Raw genomic sequence first — 24936 nt, 5'->3', positions numbered from 1 at the left:
TAATATACACGTAGCAAAGACTATACTGTGCAATCTGTCCCCATGGAAGTGGCCCTCCATCTGCGGTGGCATGACAAGCAGTCAGGATTTAAAGTTTCACTCTACGGCAGCGAGTTTCCGACGTGGCATCGCGTTACTAAAATCGCTGCATCTCTGTGACAGGTCAGGAGTTACAGCAACGCGCGCGTTGGCGTGTTCCCTTCCGAAGCACCCAACGCATTCCCGCTGCTCCCGCAGTTCTGCAGGGGAAGGCTGAAAAAGGAAATAGTTGTTAATGCTGGTTGCAAAATGTATGGGAAAATACCGAGCTTAGTTCAGGCGGACCTGGAATAATTTGCGTAAAACGTTTGCGTTCGTAATTTCCAGTACCGGAGTGTGGTTTTGTCTAGTAAGTCTAGGCATGGCACGGGTTTGCTTTTGAGCAGAACTTTTGTGCAATCCCGTGGAGTTTAAAACGTTTCAAAAGCCGTTTGGTTTGGTTGTGTCGTTAACGGCGTGCTTACCGCCAGCGTCCGCAGCTGTGTCCGTCAGGCTCCAGTTAAATAGTCGTAAATAAGCTGCGTGGGATGGCTTTCCTCTGGGAAAGCAGCCGGAAGAAATTGTCAGATCGCTCGTTCCCAAGACCTTAGCCAAAATTTTGCGTGTAATACTCTGTCGGTCATCTGGGATGAGACCAATTCGCTTGGATTTGGGGTCACCTGTACAAAGCCTGAGGTCCTCACGAGGTGCAGAAACAAGGCTGCTCCACCTTCTGCTCCGCGGCGCTGGACACGCGGTCTGGCTCTAGGATCGCGTTGGGGGGGGCTTCCGCCTAAAGGACCCCGATGCTCCACCACCGCCACGCAGGCGGTGTGCCCAGGAGACGGGGGTCCCGCGGGGCGCCCCGGGGAGCTCCTACTGCAAAAGGGGGTGCGGGATTTCAGAGATTGCGGGGCGTGCAAACCCTATCTCGGGGAGAAACAGCACGACGGGTGCTGATGGCTTGTTCTTGTCCTTCACAGGAACATTTTTTTGGTTCTGGGCTTGCAGGGGAGGCTTCGGGAGGGAAGGCAGCAAATATTTATTTTTCTAAAGCACAGAGTTCTCTGGTTTTAAAGTACGCGTAACTCTGGCATCCCCCTAGCTCTTGTGCCTGTCTCCAGGGCGAACCCTCTAAAAATCTGCCGCTGACCGTAGGGTCTCGAGAATCACAACTTCGCAGTGTTAGCAGAGAATGTTAATTAGAAAAGTCTCGTGAAATAAGCATTCTGGATTTTCTGAAGTTGTAAATTAGTAAAATACAGATATCTGTAACTGATTTTCTCACTTTTTAGGAACTGGTAAAAGGTATTAATTTCTCTATAGGGAACAAAATGCTATTTGCATGGATTGTGCCTGCAGCAATTTGGTTCTTGGTGCACTTCATGACAGGTAAGATTTTATTTTTTTTCCCCTCCTAAAAATCACTTAAAAGAAGCTCTCGGCTAATTAGGGCTTTTTTTTTCCCCCCCACTTCGGCGTGTGTGCTAGCAAACATCTTTCTTATCAGAGAGAGCAAAATTTGATGCTTGGTTAGGTTTATGCTGTAATTGCCATAGGAACTCCCTGATCCCCTAGTACCGCCGAACGTCCATCCCGTGCTCCACGGCCACGCACCGCGTCCTCGACAGCCCGGGCAGGCTGCGGGCAGCGGCATCTGGTCTGGCAGCGCTCCGGGTGCTGGCCGCACGGCTGCAGAACACGCTCAGGCATTGGCAGCTCAGGTTTATGCGATGAGTAATTGGCGCTGCAAGCCTGTTCCGTTTGCACGTTTAAGGCGGCGTATAGCAAACGGTTGCTAATAAGTTACGCGGGGAGGTTCTTTGGTTTGGTTCAAGGTAGAGCTGTTGGTTACGGGAGAAAGCATCCCTGCAGTTAGCTTCCGCAGAGACCGTCAGAACTCGCACGCGAGGAGAAGCGATGCTCCAGCGTTTTCCCTCGTCCTCCGCCGCTGCTCGGCTGGTTTGCCCGGGCTGGAGCCTGCCAGCAAGCGCGTGGTCGTGTACGCTGAGCGCAGGATTGCCTGTCCCCGTCTGCGTCCTGTGCCGCTTTGAAAAGACGTTAACGCACGAGGGGAGGTCTCTGCAAGTCAGAGAAAATTTTGTTTGTCTCTTCGGTAGAGACGTGCCTGCCGCCGCCTTACCCAAACGCAGGTATTTCCCTAAACCACGCTGAAAAAAGAGTTCCGATAGAGAGATTTTTGCCTGGGATTGTGCTTTTTTGCATGATGACCGGTGGCCAGCCCTTGGTTTCTGACCCCAGTTATCAGCTCGGTGAAGCACAACAATATCCCACGAGTAGCCGCGCAGAGGCAGCAATTCTTGCATTATAAATTCTTCCTCGAGCGCGGTACGTCGTACAAGCTAAGCGATGGATCCGCGTTAAAGGTTTGTTTTCCCCTTCCGTTGCAGAAGCCTGCAGCAAAGGGAACGCGCCTGCTCGCAAACTGCCCCGTGGCGCCGCAGAAATATGCGACAAAGGGAACATGACCGCTGACACGGCTCCTCACGTCCAGCCTGGAACCAGCGTCACCCTCTCCTGCCAGCTGAAAGCCCTGCGATACGCTGAGCAGTGCAGGATAGCTATTTTCTTTAACAGCTCTGAACTAATTAGCAATTACGGCAGTTCAGTAAGCACCAAGTTTCTAGTCCATACACACGGCAAACACATGTTTACGTGCAAAATAGTTTGTGAATACAAGAAAAAACTCATTTGTGGAATCGATATAGAATCTGGAAGTAAGGAGAATTTAATTATTCCTTGTCCTTAAACGTTTCCTGCGGTACCTCTGAGACACGCGTTAGAAACTGGCAGCGGGTGGCCTTTCGGCAGCTCTTTGTATTTAAAATATTCCTGGATGGGACTGTGCAACCCCGTTATTGATCAACAGAGAGATGCTAAATAAAACTACCTGCAAGCCTTGTACTCCCTCCTGCTCTACCCCTGACACCCACCAGTCTCTCCAGGACACAGGGGACTTGCAAGAAGAGTTCTAAGGAAATTTTAGATTTTTCTTCCAGCCTGATGAGCTGCTGCTGCTGCGGTGGTTGGCTGCTGTATCAGTGCTGCTTTTTTTTTTTTTTTTTTTTTTTTTCTTTAATAAGAATAATGGTTGATTGCTTGAAGTAAAGCATGTGGTGCCCTGTGTGGAGAGCTGTTAAGCACTCGTAGTCACCTGGCACCCTTGTAAAGTCACTGGAGTTTCGCTCAAGTGTCAGAGGTCTCGACGGGCTGCCGAGATCACAGACTCAGCTGTTTTCATGTATAAAAATTATTAGCCCGAATATTTTTTCTATACATTCTTTAAAAAAAAAAACAAAACCCCAAACAATCAAAAAGCCAAACCTAGCATTTCTTAAAATGTCTCCTATTAACATCTTTAAGGAAGAAACTGATAAGAATATCCGTTTAAGGTCCTCCAGATGAGCCGAGAAACGTGTCGTGTATCCAGCACGGGACAGACAGCCATCCCACCTGCACCTGGGAGAAAGGCAGGCTCACCTACATCAACACTACCTACGTCATACAGTAAGTAACGCAGGGACGTAGGTTTGTTAGCACCTGTTAGAGGGGGTGTTTTTATTTATTTTTTACACCATTTATTGCAGATTTACCCTTATCAAAGCACACAAAAGAGTTGGTTTATGAATAAGTCAGCCCAAGGCTACTGTGCATAGGAGGAACCTTATTAAAAACTTCTATTCAAGCAAACATCTGGGTAGAACGAATTAATTTTGCCCTTTGCAAACCTCTGGGTAGGCTGAACCGGTCCCCATTTGTTTCTGAGATGCTGCACGTTGACCATCTCCTTGCCCTGCGAGGCTCACTCTTCTTCACCTCCTCCACCTCCTCCTTCTTCTTCTTCACCTCCTCCTTCTTCTTCCTCACCTCCTCCTTCTTCTTCCTCACCTCCTCCTCCTTCTTCCTCACCTCCTTCTGTTGGCCAAGGGTGCAGCAATTTTCTTAGCAGCTTGCAGAAACCTGTCCTCGCTCATTAAGCGGAAGGAGAACACACAGGTAATTTGCAGAAGGGTAGGGAAGTGCGGATAACGAGTCCTGCAAGTGTCGTAACAGGGAGATACGGCAGTGCTCGCTAGGAAGTTATTGCGTATCCTACAACATACAGAAGGTCAGCCTGAAGCAGCAGGATACAATTGTCTCTGATCCAGGTGGAAGAAAATACACAGAGAAGTTGAGTTACTCAAGGCAGCGGGTTGAAAGACGGGTTGAGAATTAAAAGTTGTGTTTGAAGTCATGCGGTCTAACCGTTAGACTGCAGATAATTTATGGTTTTAATCACTAACTTTTGTAAGAAATGACCAAAAAAAAAAAAAAAATCCCCAAATCCACCATTCCCCCAAATTCTGTGTGTCAGCACCTATGCTCATTCATAGAGAAGCATTGGGCAACCGATATTAGGTAACCATTACGGTATTAAAAGGAACCGGCTCACCTACGTGCAGCTCAGTGGAAATCCGAAAGTATTTCCTTTGCCTGCAATTAATAACCAGAAGCAGCGTAACACCTTCACTACCGATTTACTGTAACCGCTGTATTTCAGCAGATAACGCGGCGCTCTCGCGGAGCGGACACCCTGCCCGGCTGCCAGCAAAAACTGGGGGGGGAGCTGCTGGGAGAGCCCCCAGGGACCCAGGGCGGCAGCTTTTGGGGTACAGGAGAGCATTAACCAAGCGTTTTTCTTCTGTTCCAGGCTATCGAACGGGACGGATGTCTTCTGCGTTTCAGAAGAGAGCCTGAATAAGAAGTTTGGCTCGCTGGCTCTGAGCAAGTTGAATTTTGACTCTACTTACACCGTTGTGGTTGCTGCCTCCAATGAGCTCGGAAGTGCTTTTTCACAGCCACTCGTGTTCATGTTAATAGACATAGGTAAATGCGTTACTTACTGCCTTTCAGCTAGTCCCAGCCTCTCAGAAAGACGTGAAAACATTTTGAGCACTTTCTTATTTAAACCTCTCAGAAAAAGCATCCATCCAGTCTAAACCAGTAACTCTGTTTTCCATGTAACCCCCCTCCCCTCCCCGTTTTCAAGCTGTGCCGCATATCTGAGCGCCGTTTGCTTCTTTCTTTTTTTTTTTTTTTGTTTGCTGTTAGTGAAACCACATCCTCCCAACTTTTTAGTGGAATTTGAAAATTCTTCTGCGACCAATTGCACCTTCTTTTGGCACGATAAAGCGCAAGCGCAGCACTGCAGGCTGAGATACCGTCCACTTGCCAGGCACACCTGGAGCACGGTAATCCTCTTCTGAAGAGTAAAAGAAATTATGATCCTTGGAGGTTGCTTTAATTATTTGTTTGTTACTTCTTACTAGAATCAGTACGTACAAATTTGCCTCTCTCTGCTCTCTAAAGTATTTAAGAAAAACTATTGCCCACGGGTCAAAAGTTATCGTTGGTCTAAAACTGAAGGTAAAACACTGATCTTATTAAAAAAAAAAAAAAAAGCACCTGCATCCATGAATATTTCCCTTTATGCCAGTGTCTGTACAATGCACTGAAGAATCGGAGCGTATGTTTGACCCACCGTTAACTGGAATACGGTCACACCTGCTCATTGTAGCTCACAGCTACAGGCGTGAAATTTCCAAATATTTGTGCCTTCCCTAACGTCGATTGGAAACCTTTGCTTTTATTTTAGGTGGTAAAATAAACGTATTGCTTGAAGTTGAGTAAAGCACGTGAACAGAAAATTTGTTATCTTCACATAATTAAATGAGGGTTTTTTTCTGATGAAGAACTGCAAGCCTGATGATCCATTACACCGTTCTTTGAGTTATTAAAGCTGCCTCAGATCAGGGTTTGCCCATTGTTTTTTTTAAAAAAGATGTGTTTTGGCTGGCTGGGCTTCCTTTGGGCACTAGTAATTCAGCCTGTCACTGCCTTCGACCTTTATTTCCTTGTGAGTTTAACGTTACACACCCTTTATCTTCGTTAAAGGTTGAAAGCTTAAATAGCGAGAAATGCAGTCTTTATGGTCTGGAGCCTCATACAGCCTACGAGTTTCAGGTCAGCTGTAAAATTCACCCCGAGCGAGGACTGTGGAGCAACTGGCGCACGTACCGAACCTGGACGCCGGAAGCAGGTAACACAAGATGGTATTTCTGCCAACGAGCCTGGGTCCAACGTTTGCATACGAGTGGAAACTTTAGCTAACGAAGTCAAAACGCCGTTGGGTTTTTGCTGGTTGGTTTGCAGAGTCTCTGTAGATCCAGATGCAGAGCCAACAGGGAAGGAACTTCTGTAAGAGAATTGCTTTTTTTTTTTTTTTTTCCTTTAATGAACAAAAAATGAAGCTGTTCAAGCTCCTTGCAAAACAGGAATTTCAAGAGTTGACTGAGAAGGCCCGAAGGATGTATTCACTGGATGCCGTTGAAGGTTGGAAGAGCCGTAGTGGGCTGCTGCGTTGTGAGACGTCTGGAGAAGGCAGAGAAATTTGTGCAGCTCAGCTGGGGAAAGAAAAATATTCTGTACTGGTTCCTACCTAAGCATTTTACTGAGCTCCTTCAACAACCCCGTACTCGGGTCGGGGTGGCTGCCCGGTCACCCTCGGGTGCTGATGAACCACAGCTCGGGCAGCACGCTCTGGGTCCTGGAGCTCGCCCAACAGTTTGCTGAGAAGTTGGGTGAATTGGCCAGGAAACCGCCCGGACCCTCTCAGTTCTGCTGACGCCGGCAGGTTTTAACACACAGTTTAATTTTGCCAAGTCATCTTTTCCCAAGCAGAGAAGCTCTTTCGGTTGGAGCCTGCCCAGGTGGCCACCTCCACCCCACCGCGGAGCTGCCAGAGACCTGGGTAGCTTCAGCAGGGCGGAACGCGGCCAGGCGTTCGGGAGAGATCCCGCCGTGAATTAGGCAAGGCGCGTTTCTGCCCCAGGGGACGGCACAGCGGGACACACGGCACCAACCCGAGGGCAAGCCTATCTGCTTCTGCCATCGTCCACGTTGGCTGCCGCGGGGTCACATCTCTGCCTGCCTTCACCCTGAGCCGCACGAACTCACATGCTGCAGAACTTTCAGTTCTTACGAGAGAAGAAAGCTTCTCAGAAGCGTGTGTTTCAACAAAGATGTGTCAGCTGCTTTGGCATCCCCTCGCTTTCATCTCCTACTTGGCTTTCGTTGCTCTTTTTTTTGTGAATTACTATAAGCTCTTCAGGCTAGTGCTGTTATTACTCATGCTATTTACCACTACTGACAGCATCAGTTTCTGTAAGAAGCATTGATTGATGCAAAAGGTGTGAACTTTTCCTTCCTTCCCCCACCTTCCTCTCAAGTTTTCTCAAGCTTCTTGATGCACCCTGGCTTGCTATGGCGTTTGTGGTCATAGCCGATCCTATAAAACGAGTCTTTTCAGCTAATCATGGAGCGTTTTCTGACCTCAGACTAGGTGACGGCAAGGGGAGGCTGCAGACGAGCAGCTCTGGGTACATCACGGTTGCCCTTTGAAGGAGCTGAAGTTCTACAGGAGTTTGGCCTTTTGCAAATTCAGAAGTATACCTTTTCAATGAGATGGGGGTTTTTTCTTGTTTCTCTAAGCCTGACCTGCCACAAAACTTGCTTTATGCAAGCACTGTTCATAAGCGAGCATATGTTTTTTTCCAGGCTGGAGTCCAACAGATGCAACCCCATATTTTATTTTTTCTTGCTTTGAGCTTGCCCCTTCCTCCCTCGCTCGCAGTGAGTGTGCTCTGGTTTTATTTCTTCTGTCAGTCCTGCTTCTTGTTTCTATTCCAGTCACTATTTGCAGTTAATACAGGACAAATAGCTCGTAACATGCTGGCACCGAGGATTTTTTCTGTCTTTGAATATAGAAAATAGCAGGTAGCCCCAGTCTAGCTGGGGTTGTGCAACAGCTGCCTGCTGCAACGATTACTGTTTGAATTTGATGGGTTCACTTTGGTCAGAGACCTTGAGGAACCAAGCTTTGTCACCTTTTGTCACATTGGTTTTCTTTACGTGTCTCCGATTCTGAACTGGCGGAGCACATCATTCACCGGTTTCTGGAGCCAGAAGTTTGGGAAGCGTTATTTTGGGAAGATCGATTCAAAACACGGAGGGTTCCCAGTCACTCTGTGACTGTAAGGAGCATCGGGGAAAGAACGGGGATGTTAAGCTACCTCCGACGAGGTCCTCCCCAGCTAACTGTTAAAGACATTCATCGCCTAGAGCCAGGCGGGGAAATCCTACAGATCCTACCAACCCAGTCACCTGAGGCTGTCCCTTGTTTTAGGATCGACACAGCCAACCCCAAGGTCCTTAACTAGCCTCGACTTTTCTGTAAAGATGAGAGCTAGTGCTGTCACTTTGATGTGCAGGCTTCCTTGGGAGCCATCCTGATTACTGAGTGCAAGACAAAGTCACCGGCAGAGGAAAACCCTCTCTTGGGTTTATGGCTTGTTATCTGCATGAGTACCATCCTCAACGCAGCTGGACTCCAGCTGCAAGAGCAGATATGGGCTATTACTTATTGCATCGTTTCAGGGACGTTTTAAATCTTAACGTTTAATTGTTTCAGGGTTTTTACCTCCTCCGCTTACTCAGCGTCTTGTTTGTTTGCTTCAAAACGCAGCCATTAACGCCGCTCACCTTTTCCTTCCACACCAGCGCCGACCGGGCTCCTGGACGTCTGGTACCGCCAGCAGGACGTGGGCTCTCAGCAGCAGAACATCTCTCTGTTTTGGAAGGTGAGTTAAGTGAAACCTAAGCAGAGGCAGCAATAATCGGCAAGGTTAGAGGGGGAGCTCTGGTTTACGCGTTCGCAGGAAAGGACCAAACCCGAGGAGAGCGCAGGGCTTTTAGTGGTGCCCGGTGACGGGGACATGGACCAGCTCTGCTACCCAAGGCTGGCCTCCTCCGAGAGATTCAGCAGCTCTTTTCTAGCTGCAATTTCCTTTTTACAGTTCTCTAAACTTTCTGTCGAGCTGGAAACATAACACATTCCCATCACATCAGCGACGATAAGTGGAGGTATCACAGCTCGGTTACCACCTTTCAGAGATACACATCCCCTCCCCCTTCCACCCAGTGACCTGCATCCCCTGATGACATATCTAAAGGGACAGATAACAGCCTTACAGACTTTCTAATTTATTTGCTAATTGCCATCTCCCTCTCCTCGTTCTCCGCCTCGTCGTCGTTTGCTGCGGTTGCCACACGCGGTCCTACCGTGCCTGTGTTCTCCATACGCACACACCTCCTGTCTCTGCTGTTGGGTACGAGCTTCCTTCAGAGGCATTTCCGCTCTGATTTTCCTATATGAAGAACAGACCGACGAAGAATGGGGGAGGCAATTTATTGTAATAGCCCTTTAAGGTGACCAAACTAAAAAAAAAAAAAAAAAGTAGTACGGGCAACCGAAAGGGTCCCATGGGCGTCACTGCCGCGTGGATGGGCCGTCGGTCGAGCCTCTCGTCATACAGCAGCACAGGAAGAAATTGGTTTTCTCTACAGGTGTCAAGCAGGTGATGGGCAAACCACACGCAAAAGGGGTTGCTAATAATAAAGCTGCAGATCTGAAACTGGACAAACTCGGAGTCGAAAAAAAAAGTTGGTTGTTTGGGTCTGTTGAGCAACGCCTCCTGTGAGCTGCGGGGAGAGACCCTGCAAGGGCAATTTCAAAGAGAATTCAGATCAAAACCCAGCTGCTGGGTACAAACTCCACGTTACCGTGCAGTACCATCCAGCGCAGGGGAAAAGGCTGGCGCCAGGTCTGCTGGACCACCGCTCCCAGTGACACCAAGCCCCGTTACTGGTGCTGCGTGCTGAGCTTCTCCCCTGTTACCGACCCGGCACTTAAAGCCAGGTCCAAGAGGAATTTTTGGATCATGGGGCATTTTTCTCTGGTGGTTTTATTTCAAAGCCAGTAAGATTTTTATTTTTTAAGCACAAACAATCCTTGACTTCCAGTCTGCAATCTCTAGTTAACCTGCCAATTAACGTCACATCTTCTCCCCGCGCCAACAAGCACCGCGCTGCAAGCGAAAGCAGAATTTCTCATGCAATTAGGTGACTCCAGCTGCCCTGCCTTTAAGACATTTAACTTTAAGACCTTTAACTTGCAACAGCGAGCTTGCAACACTTTCTTTATCGAAGCAGACTTCTGCGGCATCGTTCACAATAACGGGTGAGGTGCATTGCTTTTATAGTTTTCTCGACAGAGCAAAAGACTCAGTGCAAATTGCTACCAATGTATGTTCTCCTATTTTCACACGAACACCAAAGGAAGGATTGCCGATTGAATTTCGGCAGGCTTTCAGAGTGGTTTCAGCGCTGCTTTTGTCCCGAGCCACCGCCAAAGCGACTGTAACGCTGCAAACATTTTCCTATTTTTAAAAGTGTTCTTCCCCCCATCGTCGTCCCCCCCCGCCCCTTCCTTTTTGTGTTTTCTTATGACAAAAAAACCCCCAAAACAACCCAGCCAAACAGCATGAATTTACTGCATAGGAACTGCAGGAAACTGTGAAACTGATAGTACGACTGCAGACACCCGGGGTGGAAAAACCAGCGAGAGGTGTTACAGGGGAGGGCACAGGCTTTTCAGAGACGTGTATTCTAAGGGGCTGAATTTAAATTGCTCTTTATCATGGCTTTAAGTAAAAATCCGGATTTTTCCCAAAATCAAAGCTTGCTCATTTTTACAAATCCAGCCGTGCAGTTAAAACTCTTTTTCCCCCCCTTGTGAAAAGCACGGCTTGAATTCAGACTCAAGGAAGGAGGAGGCTGTGTTGCTGCTTGGAACAGCAAAAGAGCTTCACTAACCTGGAATTAAACAGGAAAAATAAATAAGAGATAGAAAGAAAGCTTTGTAACCTTAAGAGAGACTCTGGGGTAAGTGCATGCTCTTGGCCGCACCGTCAGGGAATTAACTCATCGCCTGTGGCCAGGTGCCCAAGAGCAGAGCGGTGACGGAGCTGGGAACGGAGAGCACAGCAAAACCAAAGGGGAAAAATCAGAACGGGCTGTTAGGTGTTCTACAGAAACGTGCAAAATTGGGAGGCGGGGAAAGAAACTCTGCAGCCAGGACGTTAGCTTTCTTTGGAAAAAAAATTATGTTTTTAGCAATAAAAGTGCCTGTTCACTCATGAGCAGTCTTCTCAGGTTGGTGCTGATGGGGAAACTACGCTACCTTTGAAATGCATTAGTTGTACTTCAGGCCAACAGGTCTTGAGCTGATTTAATTTAAAAGAAAACAAAGCATTACAGAAGAAAGCAGTCTCGACAAGCGATGAGCGAGCAAGCTCTGTGGCGCTGCTAGTTTCCTCCAGCTTTTAGCAGAGAAGAAAGTAAAAGCTAATAATTGGTTACCGGAGAACATTAGCTGTACGTGTTATAGTCCAGCAAGTAACGCTGTCGCTGTAAATAACCTCTTTACTATCAGAGCGGAAGAGAAAAAAAAAAATGACCTTGGAGTGAAAGTTGCCCACTTGAAGGGGGCAGGCCGAGCCCCTGCGTTAGGGCGATGCTCTCGGGGCATCCCCGGCTGACGACAAGGCTCCCGCCTCCGCCCGGCGTCCGAAGGGGCCGTGGCTGCTGCTCCTCCGGGAATGCAGCGCGGGTGGGCAAACCGCGGTCCCACTGAGCGCGCGGGGCTCGTTAAAGCCTCGCTCAGGAGGGTTTAACACAAAGATCCCCTTCCTGGTAGTAGGGTTGTTTAAAAGCAGGTCTGAAACCCCACCTTCCTCCACGAGCAGGTCTGAAACCGGGCGGCCCGGGCGGCTTTTTGCGGTCTCTGCTCATCGGAACAGAGAAACAAACGCGCTTTTCCCCGCAGGCTTTGAGCGATTCGGAGGCGAGAGGAAGAATCCTGAGGTACACCGTGACCTTCGAAGCCCTGGGCCAGCGGGGCCCCCCAGCAGGAGAAGCACACCTTACCACCCAAACCAGCTACGCCAGAGTCACGCCCAGGGTGGGCTACAAGATAACGGTGACCGCCGAGAACTCGAGGGGCAGGTCCCCCCCTGCAGCCATCGTCACCGAGCTGGGCGCCCAAGGTAAGGGCTTCTGGACCGCTGGGAATAAGAGCGGCACTCTGTGCCACGGAAGGGTTTGGGTCCCACCACCTCGCGCTCATCGAGGTCCATCCCAATGAGTCTGCGGGGATCCGCAGATACGGTTTTTGGCGCGGTCAGGGTCGCGGTTTCACGACGCGTGAAGTCGCCCTGCGTTAGCGCTGCTGTAATTTCGCCTCGACCCTTTCTGCCGACACAGGCGTGAGCCACGTCGCCAGCCATCCAGGGACCTGACACAGCAGAAAATTAACCCTGCCAAAAAAAAAAAAAAAAAGGGTGGGTTGTTTTTTTTTTTTGCATGAGAGAGGTGGCAGGACTGAAGGGAAGGTGATGGTGAGGGGAAATCTCCCCAGCTTTATCTCCTGCGCTCTGCTGTACCCTTGCAGCAAAATTAGGAAGCGTTTGCTGAAGCCACCCAGCCCTGAATTTCCTGTGCCAGCACCGGGCACGACGGAGCCTCTCGGCATCGGGTGGTTTGCTCAAAGAGCCAGTTCTCTATTTGCTCTTGTCCCGGTGTAACGTCAGTACAACGTTTGCAGAGCCACCGCTCAGCATTTCACTTTTTGCCAGCGCGGCATCGAACGCCAGCGGGACGCTCTCCTCCTTCGGAGGCGGACGCACAGCTCCTCCGCTCGCAGGCTGCGGCGGTTACGTGAGCCCTTGGCTTAGGCAGAGAGAGGATCGAGGCAGAACGATCACTGCCATCTGGTTATTTGGAGACGGTAAACAAGAACTCCTTTGTGGGCTCAGTTCACATCCTATTTGTTAGAAAAAACGTTCAGAAAAGATGCCGGTGTTTTTATACTATCGATAAAAGTTTTCTGACTTTCCTAACATTCTCTCTTGCAAGAAAAAAGTAACCTGGCCCTAGCCGTGAAAGCGAGAGCCTTGGTCTCGCGGGGATGACGCCTGTTTGTGGCTCTGCCACCGGCGCAGGGTGCTGGGACGTGCCGGGACAGCGGCTTCCCAGGGTCGGGGATGGTATGAACAAGCAAAGCTGCGTACGTTCAAACTGCTGCACTGTGAAACCGGGCAAGAGCGGGGCTCTGTTCCTATCAGCCCAGACATCGCCCTCGTATAAACACCTTCTCTTTCAACGGCAGTTTATTTTTATACGTCGCACGGCACCAAACTGGATGGGACGCAGTAAAAACCGTATCTCAAATTTACCGAGTCCGCTCGAGCTTAAGGCAAGTCTGCGGTGACGGTGTCTTTTTTGTTTGCTTGTTCTTTGTCCCCGGTAAGACCTACCTCCTCCTCAGAAGGTCTCTGCCGTAGCCATGGGAAACGGCAGCATCTTTGTCAGCTGGAAACCGCCCGCCAGACCGACGGCGTCCATCAGCGGATACGTGGTGGAGTGGGCAGACAGCCGGAGGACCACGCGCCTGGAGCCCCAGCCGGCCTGGGTGAAGCTTCCGGCATCCGACCTGTCCACGGTGATAGCAGGTAACTACCACACCACCGGCGGGACGTCACCGAGGCACCGCTTGGTTCTGAAAGGTTTTTAAGGAACGAGTCAGATTCTGATTTTTTACTAGTTCAGCAAAGGAAATGATGGCGTTTAAAGGGGGGTTTTTATGGAGGAAAACAAATCTGCGGCTGCTCTGGGCGCAGTTCCACAGTCACTCTCAGCCGAGATTTATATCTGACAAGTGAAATGTCTCTGAAAAACCCAGTCCCTCCAAAATGAAACAAGCTAGCTAGAGGTTCAGGAGATCAAAGGCTTAAGAAAAGACTATCTCCTTTCTCCTAATTGTGGTTACTAATCCCAACCAGGACTACATATCTGTGTCCTGCGCATCAGGTAGCTATGAAGTTACAACGGGGGGGAACAGCGTTATCCTCGTTAGTCTTTCCCATCCTCTGCCCTGGTGCTGCGCCTCCGAGGCACGTACATCCCCGCTCTCGAACGAGCTGGAAAAAGCAGCGTATTCCCGCCCCGGCTCTGTGCTCTGCTTTGCGTTCCTGTCGACCTCCCGTAAGCCGCGGGAACAGCCCGGAGGAGGATGCTCGCATGAAGTCACGGGGAAGAAATAGGGCGTGAGATTCTCGTGCCTCCTAAGCGACCTTACGCAGCGCCAAACCCTGCCCCTCGTACCTCAGAGCTGGGTAATAGCTATCCTCCTCCCCTTACCTGGAGCACAAAACGCGGTCCAAGGTTTCCTTTGGAGCTGCTGCTGCACGAGGACACGAAGGATCTCGCCCTTCCGAGCGCTGACGTCGCTTGTTAATGCACAGCGAGGTTGCGCCAAGCTGAGTAGGACGTCACAGAGAAGCATTATTTCTCCTTCTTTATGAAAAATAAATCAGAAGATTCATCCCAGATTTAAGCAGCTAAGGTAAATACTGTAGCCATGACGGTAAATACTTTAACTAGTAACTCTCCGCTTTTAATTTCTTTATTTAGAGCACATAAAAGATAACGTGTGCTACCAGATCAGCGTATTTGCACTCTATCGGGACAGAGCTGGACAAGCAGCGTCAGTTAGGGGATACTCAAGAGCAGAAGGTAAATCACGGTAATACTCTTCCAGGTATTTTTAAGCTAGATTAAGTTCAGCTTTAAAAGTCAGCCTTACGTTTCGCAGCACCATCGGCCGGGCCCCAGATGTGTACAACGCCACGGGCAAACGGCGTCTTGGTTTCATGGGAAGCAATCCCTGCCCACCAGCAAAGGGGCTGCATCACGGGGTACCGTATATACCTGCAGAAAAAGGACGGGGAGGCAGCGCCGGACGTCTACGGTAGGTACCCGGCGAGGAGCACCCTGACGTGAAAGCTCTCTGCGGTCAGGGAGTCCTGGGCAGCTCCTCAGCTTTTTTTTTTTTTGTTCCTTCTTTTAGCTATTTTCTGAAGTCGCAACCAGTGCAAACCCTTGTAATTATTGGCAGGGTAAAACACCGGTCTTTCTAACAGCCCCGTCCAACAGATAGGTACTCTGCTCACGGCGCACTCGGCCGGTGGCACACACCGCGTTCCCACCCCCGCGTGGCAAAACCCCAAGAAACATTTTTTTTTTTCCTTAACTTTATCCAGAAGTTGAGCCACAGTTTTTAATGGATGTTTTGTAGTTCCACCATACAAACCTCATTTTAGATCCAAACAGGAGCTTACCAAGCTAACAAGCTAAGCTTACCGTAGCCAAAGGCCGGGATATGCGATCCCAGCTGTCCGACCTATACAATGGCACAGGTCACCCCTATAGCGTAAGGTCTTTTATAGCCCTTCCAAGGATTTGGTAACACAGAAAAAAGAAATTAATTAAAGTAACAGATACCTCTCCATGCTCCAAGCTCTGGAAACCCAGTTGATTCGCGTTAAATGCAGTAAAACCGTGTGCCGGGTGCTTCATTCGCTTCTCCCCCTCTCCCCTCCAGCCGTTTCCAACGTGACCGCCGAGCGCTCGATGTACATTGCGCCGCTGCGGCCCGGCGAGCACTACGCCCTGTGGATGACGGCATCGACGGCCGCTGGAGAGGGGCCCTGGGGCAACCGTGAGCTCGTCCGCTTGGAAAGTAATGACCCACTGGGGGTGAGGGGCCAGGAGAGGTCCCAGCCCTTGGTCCCACATTTTCCATAGACCGGGAATGCTTTGCCGGCTCCGCTAACTACTGAAGATCTCCAGTTGCTCTTGAATTACTGAAGATCTCCAGTTTCTGCTGGTCTTAAGATGCAGCATCTCCTCCTTCGCGGTCCCAGCCCTGTGCCGAGCTGTTAGCTCTACGGTTTAACAGCAGCCGAAGGCCAGTGGGATGGTTTGTTGTGAAGGGGGAAGAAGGGTTCGCTCCCTTCGAGGGGCTGGCCTAGATTCATAGAACCCCAGACTGGTTTGGGTGGGAAGGGACCTCCCAGCCCACCCAGTGCCACCCCTGCCATGGGCAGGGACACCCTCCACTAGCCCAGGTTGCCCAAAGCCCCATCCAACCTGCCCTTGAACACTGCCAGGGATGGGGCCTGTGCGCTTCAAGCTCTGGCACAGGTACCCGTGCAGAAAGTCCTGCCGACCTCCTCCCCTCCTCCACGCGTCGGTGGGTCTCTGAGGACCCGCGGTCACTAAAGCAGCCGTGACCTCAGAGCCTTGGTGAGGAGCGCGGCATCCATCGTGCACGTGTCCATCGTGTGGGTTCCTGCTCCTGTGCCTCCCAGGGGAGGCAAAAGCAAGACCACCTCCAAAAACCTTCTCGACCACACACAACGGCAGCAGTCAGGGTTTCTGTCCTGCAACACGGACTGTTCTGATCCCTTTTGCTTTGAGCCCAGATCGAGACAAACGGTCACTAAACCCCAAGAAGGGAGTCGATAAAATTGATTACTTAAGTATCGTCAGAAAGTTTGTTTTGCTGCGTTTCCTCCCCAGCAATGTGCCACAACAACTTCAAGCCTCCCGGCCTGAGTCAGGTAGATTAGGAAATTCATCTCCACGGCGTAGGAGCGTGGCTCCTCCGGAGGCAGGTTCTTCCCGTGGACTGCAGGAGAAACCCGGGGAGCTGAGCAGGAGAGGAAATTAAAGCAACCAGACCAGTATAAAATCTGGATTTGCAAAAGTTCCATTTTAAGCAGGTAGAGCAGGCACAGTAAAGCCAAGGTGTTCACCGAGAAACAGTCGAGTTGCTGGTAGTTTACTAAAGACGTGCTGAATTTTGCAAGATCACCTCTCTGCTGCACGCACCCCCCAACCTTAATTCCTCCGTCAGTGTTCGGGTGGGTACTGGAAAAGAGATCGGCAACCGCGTGTTATCTCGAGAGACAGCGGGAGGCATCTTTATGGTACAAAGTACCGTTATCCTCAACGGTCCATCCGGATTCCTGGTTTTAAACCAAAAAATGTTGGCATGTTTTAGGAGCGCAAACAGCAGCCAGGTTACGAGTTGTCCAACTTGAACTAGCATATTTACCTTTTTTTTTTAAAAAAAAAATCCAGATGGGTGCTCTGTATTTCAGGTGCTGGGGACTGGATGACTGTTGTGCTTACCTGCAGCTTCTTCATCTTCTCAGCCTGCGTTTGTTCCGTGCCTCCGGCAAGAAAAGCGTGAGTGGATCCGTCCGTTGCGTTCCAGGAACGCAGGGGATTGTTGGTAGAAGGACACCTGGGGGAACAGCGAGGATTGTTCTGAATAAAGGTCTCAGAGTACACAAATGATAATAAGAACACCTGTTGGGCTTAAAACATAGCCTTATTTCATATATTTTGTGAATTTTTAACCTAGAGCTTGAGGTCTGCTTCTGCCAAAACAAAGCTGAGGGGGTACGGTCCTTGGCAATTAACCTGGGAGCAAAGTTAAACCCCGAGACTGAAAACCGTTTTCCTTCAGAGCAAGCCAGATGTTCCAGGAGCGGGGCTCGGGCGCCCAGCAAGCTCTGCCCGCAGAGCTGCCGTGGTCAGGCCAGGCAAACACCCGGCGGGGCTGGCAGGAGGAGGACGCTGCGTGGCGTTTACCTCTGCCAGAGCCGCCCTGCCCCGGCGGCCAAGCCCGACCCGCTGCCCCCCCGGCCGGGGGCCGAGTCCCGATTAGCGCCAGCTCTTTGGTGATCACACCGCAAGGTATCGGCGTGCGCGCTTTTAACCGCACTCCTTCCATCTGCAGGTTACGCTTGCTGCTCTCGGCCCTTGTGCCGCAGTGGCAGAGCAAAGCCATTCCGGACCCAGCTAACGCTACGTGGGTGAAGAACTACCTGTCCATGAAGGTAAGTTGTACTTTTATTTTTTTCTTCTTCTAATCCCACCACCTTCAGAAGAAAAAGCGATTGGAGCCATGCAAGTCAGTAATCTCTTAGCACGGTAAATCCAGCAATCTCGGATAGCGGACGAGCTCTGTTCTCATCTCGCATTACGCCGCCGGATGCGTCGGGCAAATTACGTGCAAGAGCAACGCAGAGATCTTCCATTTTCAGCAGTAGCAGCTGCTGCGTGGAGGGATGCTCGCATCCCAGGGTGGGAGGTCACGGGACGTTGATCACACAATTAATTATCGCTGCCGCACGTGCCCCTCCGCAGGCCGAGCTGAGCTTGCCCTCCAGCCTGTTCCTGCACAGCGCCGGCAGCTTTGAAGAGCCCAAACCAACAGAAGTAGAGGAAACCTTCGTGAAGGCAGACCCCCCGGCCCTCCGGGACAAGCTGCTCTTCGGCAGCGTTGGCAGCAGAGGAAACGGCCAGTGGCCGCCGGAGAGCGGCTCGGGGCAGGAGGAGCCGGAGTACAAGGCTCTGCCCAGCACGACGGACGGAGAGGTTTACGAGCAGCAGCTTCCCGACCTCTACAAGAGGATAGTGGAGGAGGTGATGGAGCACACGCAGACCGTTTCCGAGTACATCGCCAACCCCGTCACCGACAGAGCCGCCCCGTACCTACCCCTGGTGACAGGCACTACCGAAGATCACCCCGAACTCGAGTGCGACCCCCTCTCTGTCTTCCCAACAACTTTTTTGACACCCCTGCTTCCCTATGAAGGGAATCTTACTTTGGATACGGTGAAAATAAACTGCGGCTCTTTCACGAGGTAGGCGTCAGGGCGATGTAAGCCTGGCCTGATCTTTTGCACTTTACTGAAGTAACCTGCCTTCCAGCAGAGCCACCCGGCAACTCGCACGTGACACCTTGAAGTGATAAAAAACCCAACCCACAAACCTTCCCAGCGCGGCAGGTCACACCACGCTGCACGGCACGGCAGCTCCTCGGCCACCCGGCATGCCCAGGGAGAACTAAAGACAGAAGATCAGGAACGCCAGGGCTGCGTGACCCGGCTTGCGGAGAGGTTAACGACTCGCTGCGGTGCCTTCATGCAGCCTGGGTTGCCTCGGGGCCCCGTCCCACCGCCTGATCACCAGTGGCTCAGCCTGGCTTGGCGGACCCCAGCAATCGGAGCTGTGCCGACCATCGTTTCAACCGTCCGAAGAGCGAGGAGTTATGCCAGGTCAGGCCTCAGCATCCCAACCCCAGGAGGACCACGGCTGCAGCCCTCACCTCTCCAGCTGTGCACAGCTGGTTAGCGATGCCGCGTGGGGACTTCTGCGTCCACTGGTGCTGAATTCCCGTGGCGTTCCTCACCGCAGCCCCGGTCCTGGCACTGAGTCACGCTGTCCCCAGTGACACTGGTGCTCCAGCCCACGTGGGTACCGAGGGACACGATGCAGCAGCTCAGGAGAAATCCTCACCGGAAATAAAAGCAGGAGGCAGCGCATCTGCGTAGTAAGTCAAATGGACTGGTGAGAAGAATTTAAATCGTTTATTGAGGTATTCCAATTACAGGTTTGAAGTATGTGTTACACATTTAATGACTTTGTTTACTATATGTGCGTGTACATAAATAAAGTTTTGGAAACCTGAGATTCGTTTCCTGTCGTTTCCTCCGGTCAGGCTGAAATGCTAGGCTGCAGCTGCACACAGAATAAAGTGTCTTTAAAAAAATAAAGCTAAAGTATTGCTGCTAGAGACAAGGCAGTCCAGATCTGAACTTACCTAGAGCATCCTCCTCCCACCCAGGATCAGGTGGCTGCTCTCCATCCCCAGCCGGCTACACGAGCAGCCGAGCAGGGGCGTGATCTGGTGACGAAACCCTCCTGTGATACCACCAGCCGTTATCCAGCGGGGCGAGGAACCGGCCCTCGGCAGCTCCGGCGAGGTCTCCTTCCACAGCAGCGACGGATGCGCCGGCATCACGAGCCTGCTGCCTCAAGGCACGGCTTTCCCCACTGCCTTTCGCTTCGAGGTCTCCTTCCACAGCAGCGACGGATGTGCCGGCATCACGAGCCTGCTGCCTCAAGGCACGGCTTTCCCCACTGCCTTTTGCTTCAGGTGAAAAGCAAAACCAAAGCGGTGCATTAGGGAGATCCCTGCTGGTCTCCCCCCCCCCTCCACAGTTTTCATTCCAGATGGGGCTGCTTTACTCTCAGCAGTCAGCCCCATACGCTCTTGTGCTCCCAAGTTCAAAGGCGCTGCAGGACAAGTCTGAGCGTTAATAACCAGGCAGAGTTCTGCGCCGGTGCCAGACAGGCTGGGCTTGCTCACATTGCCCGGTTTGCCGAGGTCTGCGCCTCCACCCGCACCGTGAAAACAGCTCTGCAACAGGAGGAGCACGTGAACGCAGTTGTGCACACATTAGTTTTAAGGTTTTTTTTTTTTTTTAGGGATGTGAGACTCCAGCCCTGGCAGCAGCTCTCCTGGCGTTCAGCAGTCAGGGACTTCTCACTGCACCTCCCCGAACGCTTCCCTCTGGTCCCCCCAAACGACCCGGCCCCAGCACCCGCCCCAGACACCTTCAGTAGCCGCAGCCTGCGATCAAGGCTGGGGGCACGGCAGCGTGCGGCGCTCCTCCTGAAAGTCGCTTCTCGGGGATAAGGCAGGCAGGAAGAGACAGAGACCAAAGACAGAGACCAGGAAACGGCTGTCCCAAAGCAGAGGGAAGGCGCTGCGGGGAAAGCGTTGCCAGAGGAGCAGCAGCACTCCAGGTAACAGCTCTGCACGGCGTGCGCCTGAGGGCTCCTCTGCGGCACAGACCCCTTCTGAGACGCACGTTCTCGCTATAGCCCACCCGTGCTGGGTGTGCGTGGCAGCCGTCCCCCATCCCCACGCTGGCCCAGCACCCTCCCTCAGCTCACCTGCGGCAGGATGCTGCCCGCCACCTCCCCCAGGCACGCCAAGGCACCCTCCTCATCTCACGGCTGCGGCAAAGGCAAAGCTGCTTCTTCCTGCCGGGTAACTCGGCAGGCACAGGAGGATGAGAATACTTACCCTCGCCGTCCAACGAGCTCACCACACCCACGGAGAAGTCAGGCGCTGAATAAAAACGATTCCCAGACGCACCAGCAAACGCACGACAGCCTCCCGCTCGTGTGCATGGACTGATTAAGACACAGATTGCAGTCTGCCTCGCCACGGAACCAGTGCAAGTGATGTGTGCTCCCCCCTTACACCCACACTTTCACTAGGGGCGTCAAAGCTGGCAGGATTTTTTGATCTGCAGGCTCCACGTGGAAGGCGGCTTTGCAGCAGCTCTGCAATGCAGCCTTACTCACATAGTTACCCGAAGTTTAGTTTTGAGTTGTATTTTGGGTTAGTATTTCAACCCCGGGACTTGTTTGCATCCTCACTGCCACCTCCAAACTGACCCAGGACCTCCATGCTCAAGGTCACAGCTCAGACACGCCGTGGTCAGACAGCACGGCAGGGGAGGACGCGCTTCCACATCAAACAGCTTTTACCAGCGGTCCGTTAGCGAGCTGCAGAGCAGCTGCCCCTTTTTGCATCTTCAAGTCTGACACAAAGGCAAACAGAAAAGGGACTGCTGCGCGAAAAAACACCTAAGTAGCAAAGGCTGTCTTGTCATGGAATCACAGAACCCCAGACTGGTTTGGGTGTGAAGGGACCTCCCAGCCCATCCAGTGCCACCCCTGCCATGGGCAGGGACACCCTCCACTAGCCCAGGTTGCCCAAAGCCCCATCCAACCTGGCCTTGAACACTGCCAGGGAGCCAGGGGCAGCCACAGCTTCTCTGGGCACCCTGTGCCAGGGCCTCAGCACCCTCACAGGGAAGGATTTCTGCCTCCCATCTCATCTAACCCACCCAACATACTTCCCTCCTGCCCTGCAAGTGCCACGCAATCTCACCGAGCCAGACAGATCTCCAGGTGCTTTCTTAGGAGAAAGGACACAAGGAAGTCTTTTCCTTGTCCTCCATACAAGACAACAGAAAACCTGCAGGGTGTCAAGTACAAATCCCAAACACCAACCGGGCATGCACTAATTCACACTGCTGAGCTGGAAGACCGCAGTAAAACCCATCCCATATCTGATTTACCCTCACTCCGCCCAGCAAAGAACACAGAAGTACAAAGCTCCCTCACCTCTCAGTGTTACGATGACCTTTGTAGCAACATCTCACGGGTGAAGATCAAACAGCTCAAGCACGCTTCTCTGCAGCTACGGGCAAGCTCACACCCTCAAGCAGTGAGCCAACAAACCAAAGCAGCCTCGGCCCAGGCTGAACTGTCCACAAAGGAGCACCAGCACCAGCCCAGCTCACCTCCTCTCCTGCAGCGCACCCAGCAAGCCGAGAGGTTCACAGCTCCCTGCCAACATCAAAGACACGTCAACAGCCGCACGACTACCCAGAGCCGAGACGCTGCGCAGAGGGGACAGCCGCGCAGCCCAACTCCAGTCCTCGCATTTGTTTTCGATTCTGAAGTCCAGGCCGCAGCCCAGCGGGGACAGCCACCACTGCTGGAGCAAACCCAAGGCCACTTTCCTAGCCAGAGCTTAGCAGAAAGCGAGAAGAGCTTCGTTAGTCTACGCCCTCTTCTCACACTGCCTTTTTTCCACTGCTGTCAAGGCATTTCACCCATGAAAATAACACAAGGCAAATAAACTACACCCAGATCGGTCTCTGAGAAGGCAGCAAAGCACTGCCCCCACCTCGGCACCAGGCCACTTGCACTGCCAGCTACGCAGAAAGTCTGCAAGAGGTTGGGGTTTTTTTGTGCAAAGTACCAGCTCTGCAACTGTGCTTTCTGCGTCTAGCAGCTGGTTCCAAGGCTTGGTCTCCAGCCTGGCACACAGACATCTCCCACCTTTAAGGCTGGTCCGGTGTCAGGCCAAGGCAAACGTTTCACTCGGACTTGGGTCAGACATCCAAGACAACAGAACCCCATTTTTGTGCTCTCCATACCCAATCTGGCAACCACCCTGGCAAGAGGATTCTGGCTGGGCATCAGAGACAAATCAGTACCTCAAGTCACCTGCACAGAACCTAATTAGATACCTATTGCCCAAGAAAGGTATTTAAAAAAGGTAAAAGCGCACTATTTCGTCATCCATCTACTTCTGCATATGGATTGATCTTCAACATACGGAACACAGAACACCCGAGTGCATTTTCTCCTGGCTCTTCCAGGCTCTAGGTAAATTGCCACGTGGGGCTTCCCATAAAGTCCAACAGACAAATAGCATCGTCAGTAGGACAACGACCAAACTTTTACAACTCCTCCCTGAAAGCCTCCCAGTAAGGGCAAACGAACCATTTTCCCCAGTCAGGTTACACTCCCAGCACGACTGTTAACGCTCGGCCTTGCTAGTGCAGCACCACCTGCGTCGGGGCGCTCGCTCAGACACACCAAGCCTGGCCAGGAGGCTGTTGCCCAGCGAAGGCAGACCAGGAGTACAAAATGAAGTTACACGGCCCTTGTGATGATTTTTAGAAAAAAAAAAAAAAAAAAAGCAGGTTAGCAAATGCTGGAAGTGTCAGCTTTAGGCATATGTCCTGCGTTTATTAAAACAAGAGGCGTGGCTATGCAAACCAATCTCCATGGGCAGAGAGTCATTACAGGCAAGAGCGGTCTCAACTCCTCAAACTGCAAACACCATATATTCACACTGACTTCCGATGTTTCAGAAGAATTTACGTCCTCTCCCGCACAGCTAACATTTGCATTTATTGATCAGTCTTATTTCCTCCCAGCATCAGCGGCATTCCATCTGTAAGATGAACTTTCATGCTCAAACCTTGCCATCGTTACGTTCAAAAGCCAATTTGCACCACGTGCTTCTCTCTGTCTCCAACTTTTTCAAATAGTTCAGATTTTAAAAGGTCTAGTCCTCCAGATCTGGCGTGACAGCAAAAGTAGCAAGCAAGAGGACAGAACATGTTACTAAATAGTAAGCTCATCAATTTTAAGTAAGCTACTCAGGAGATACTCTCCCACGGCAAAGTCCATTCTGGCAATGGAAATGCCTGGGCACCATTGCCACAGGCACACTGGACCACTCGGGGCAGAACCTAGATGAGAGACTATTAATCTAATATTTCATCTCCATGTATTTTCATGACATTTTTAAAAGAGCATGAAAATAAACCTTTATTTCAGTTAACACCCACCAATATTAGAGATATATGTTCACAGTTTTAGTTCTTGACACAAATGGACTGAAAGAGGCAAATTTACATCTATCGGAACAGCAGACGGACCAATTTTAAGTACAAGCTGTCTTGAAAATCGTACGCGACATGGCATCGGGAAACTGCTCTACGCTCTAAAGCAGGAGAAGGGGAAGCTTCTGACCAAGTCGGGCTAGCAGGGCCCCAAACAACTAACCGGCTGGCCCAGAAGTAATCTGGAAAAAAAGCTGAGTGGCAACCGAAACAGCAAATATACAGTTTGGAGAAGGGCAGGAAGGTTTATGTTACAGAGAAAGCTTTTCCGCAAGTGTTTCTGCACATCAAGGCATTTGTTTAATTGTATTATCCAAGGTGCCCCTAACACTGGAACTGCAACACATTCTACCAAGCCACAACGGGGGAGGGAAGAGGAACAACTCGGTGCTGGATGTCCAAGAGCCCCCCTGAGCACCTGCGTAAGATCTGCTCAGAGTCAGGAGAAATGAACTGAGAGATTTTACCATCCACTGTTTGAAAACTTGCCTCCTTCTCACAGCCTGGTTCTTTAAACTATAGGTGAGTGCACTAAAAAGTCTAATCCAATGATATTAACAGTGGTTTACAACAAAAACTTTTGTAGAAAATAGTTCAGATAAAGCAAGCCAGCTAAACACCACAGTTAAGGAGTTTGATATCTCATATTCAAAGGTCTCCAATACTTTTTGCCTGTCCTGTACAGCTTTTAAAAAAATAGGGCGTTACCTTTTGTTTTCTATCTACCTAGTTAAGAAACTACAAATATAAGCTGTCCAAAGTGTAAAACGTTAAATAAAATGAGAAACCTGTTTCTAGTCTCCTAACAAATGCTGCAGATAAAAACCCTAAGAAACCCTCTATTAGTCGTTCTCTCAACTCCTTTTGTGTACTGAAGTGGTAATCCTGTTCACAGAGATTAAATTAAACCTACAGCAAATTTCTACGGGGGTAGAAAGGGTTTCTTACAATCGCGCTCTGAAAAACATTCATTTGT

At 50.9% G+C, this 24936-nt stretch overlaps 1 protein-coding gene and 2 long non-coding RNA genes across 3 annotated transcripts; 1 reads left to right on the top strand and 2 right to left on the bottom strand.

The window, feature by feature from the left end:
* The first annotated feature begins 1308 nt into the window (after positions 1–1308).
* On the top strand, positions 1309–19344 carry IL12RB2 (interleukin 12 receptor subunit beta 2). The gene is made up of 15 exons (XM_075759146.1): positions 1309–1410; positions 2430–2756; positions 3432–3546; positions 4730–4905; positions 5131–5270; positions 5974–6118; positions 8638–8717; positions 11804–12023; positions 13287–13487; positions 14449–14550; positions 14630–14785; positions 15419–15556; positions 16983–17070; positions 17627–17726; positions 18037–19344. The coding sequence occupies exons 1-15, from the start codon at positions 1353–1355 to the stop codon at positions 18538–18540; spliced, it is 2550 nt and encodes an 849-aa protein (XP_075615261.1). The 5' UTR covers positions 1309–1352; the 3' UTR covers positions 18541–19344.
* Positions 3569–11607, bottom strand: LOC142602707 (uncharacterized). The gene is made up of 4 exons (XR_012836471.1): positions 11436–11607; positions 9199–9284; positions 8620–8705; positions 3569–4131 (listed from the first exon to the last, which is right to left on the bottom strand). It is a non-coding gene; the product is annotated as an uncharacterized LOC142602707 (long non-coding RNA).
* LOC142602708 (uncharacterized) lies at positions 19244–19739 on the bottom strand. The gene is made up of 2 exons (XR_012836472.1): positions 19496–19739; positions 19244–19413 (listed from the first exon to the last, which is right to left on the bottom strand). It is a non-coding gene; the product is annotated as an uncharacterized LOC142602708 (long non-coding RNA).
* Between the last annotated feature and the right edge of the window lie 5197 nt (positions 19740–24936).

Source organism: Balearica regulorum, chromosome 8 (genome assembly GCF_011004875.1).
Source record: "Balearica regulorum gibbericeps isolate bBalReg1 chromosome 8, bBalReg1.pri, whole genome shotgun sequence".
NCBI classification, from domain to species: domain Eukaryota; kingdom Metazoa; phylum Chordata; class Aves; order Gruiformes; family Gruidae; genus Balearica; species Balearica regulorum.
This window is presented reverse-complemented; position numbering and strand designations above follow the sequence as displayed.

Coding starts and splice junctions, on each gene's coding strand:
- IL12RB2 (XM_075759146.1), top strand. CDS start 1,353: ATGCTATTTGCATGGATTGTGCCTGCAGCAATTTGGTTCTTGGTGCAC. Junction 13,488..14,448: donor CCTGTCCACGGTGATAGCAG/GTAACTACCACA, acceptor TTCTTTATTTAG/AGCACATAAAAGATAACGTG. Junction 14,551..14,629: donor GGGATACTCAAGAGCAGAAG/GTAAATCACGGT, acceptor TACGTTTCGCAG/CACCATCGGCCGGGCCCCAG.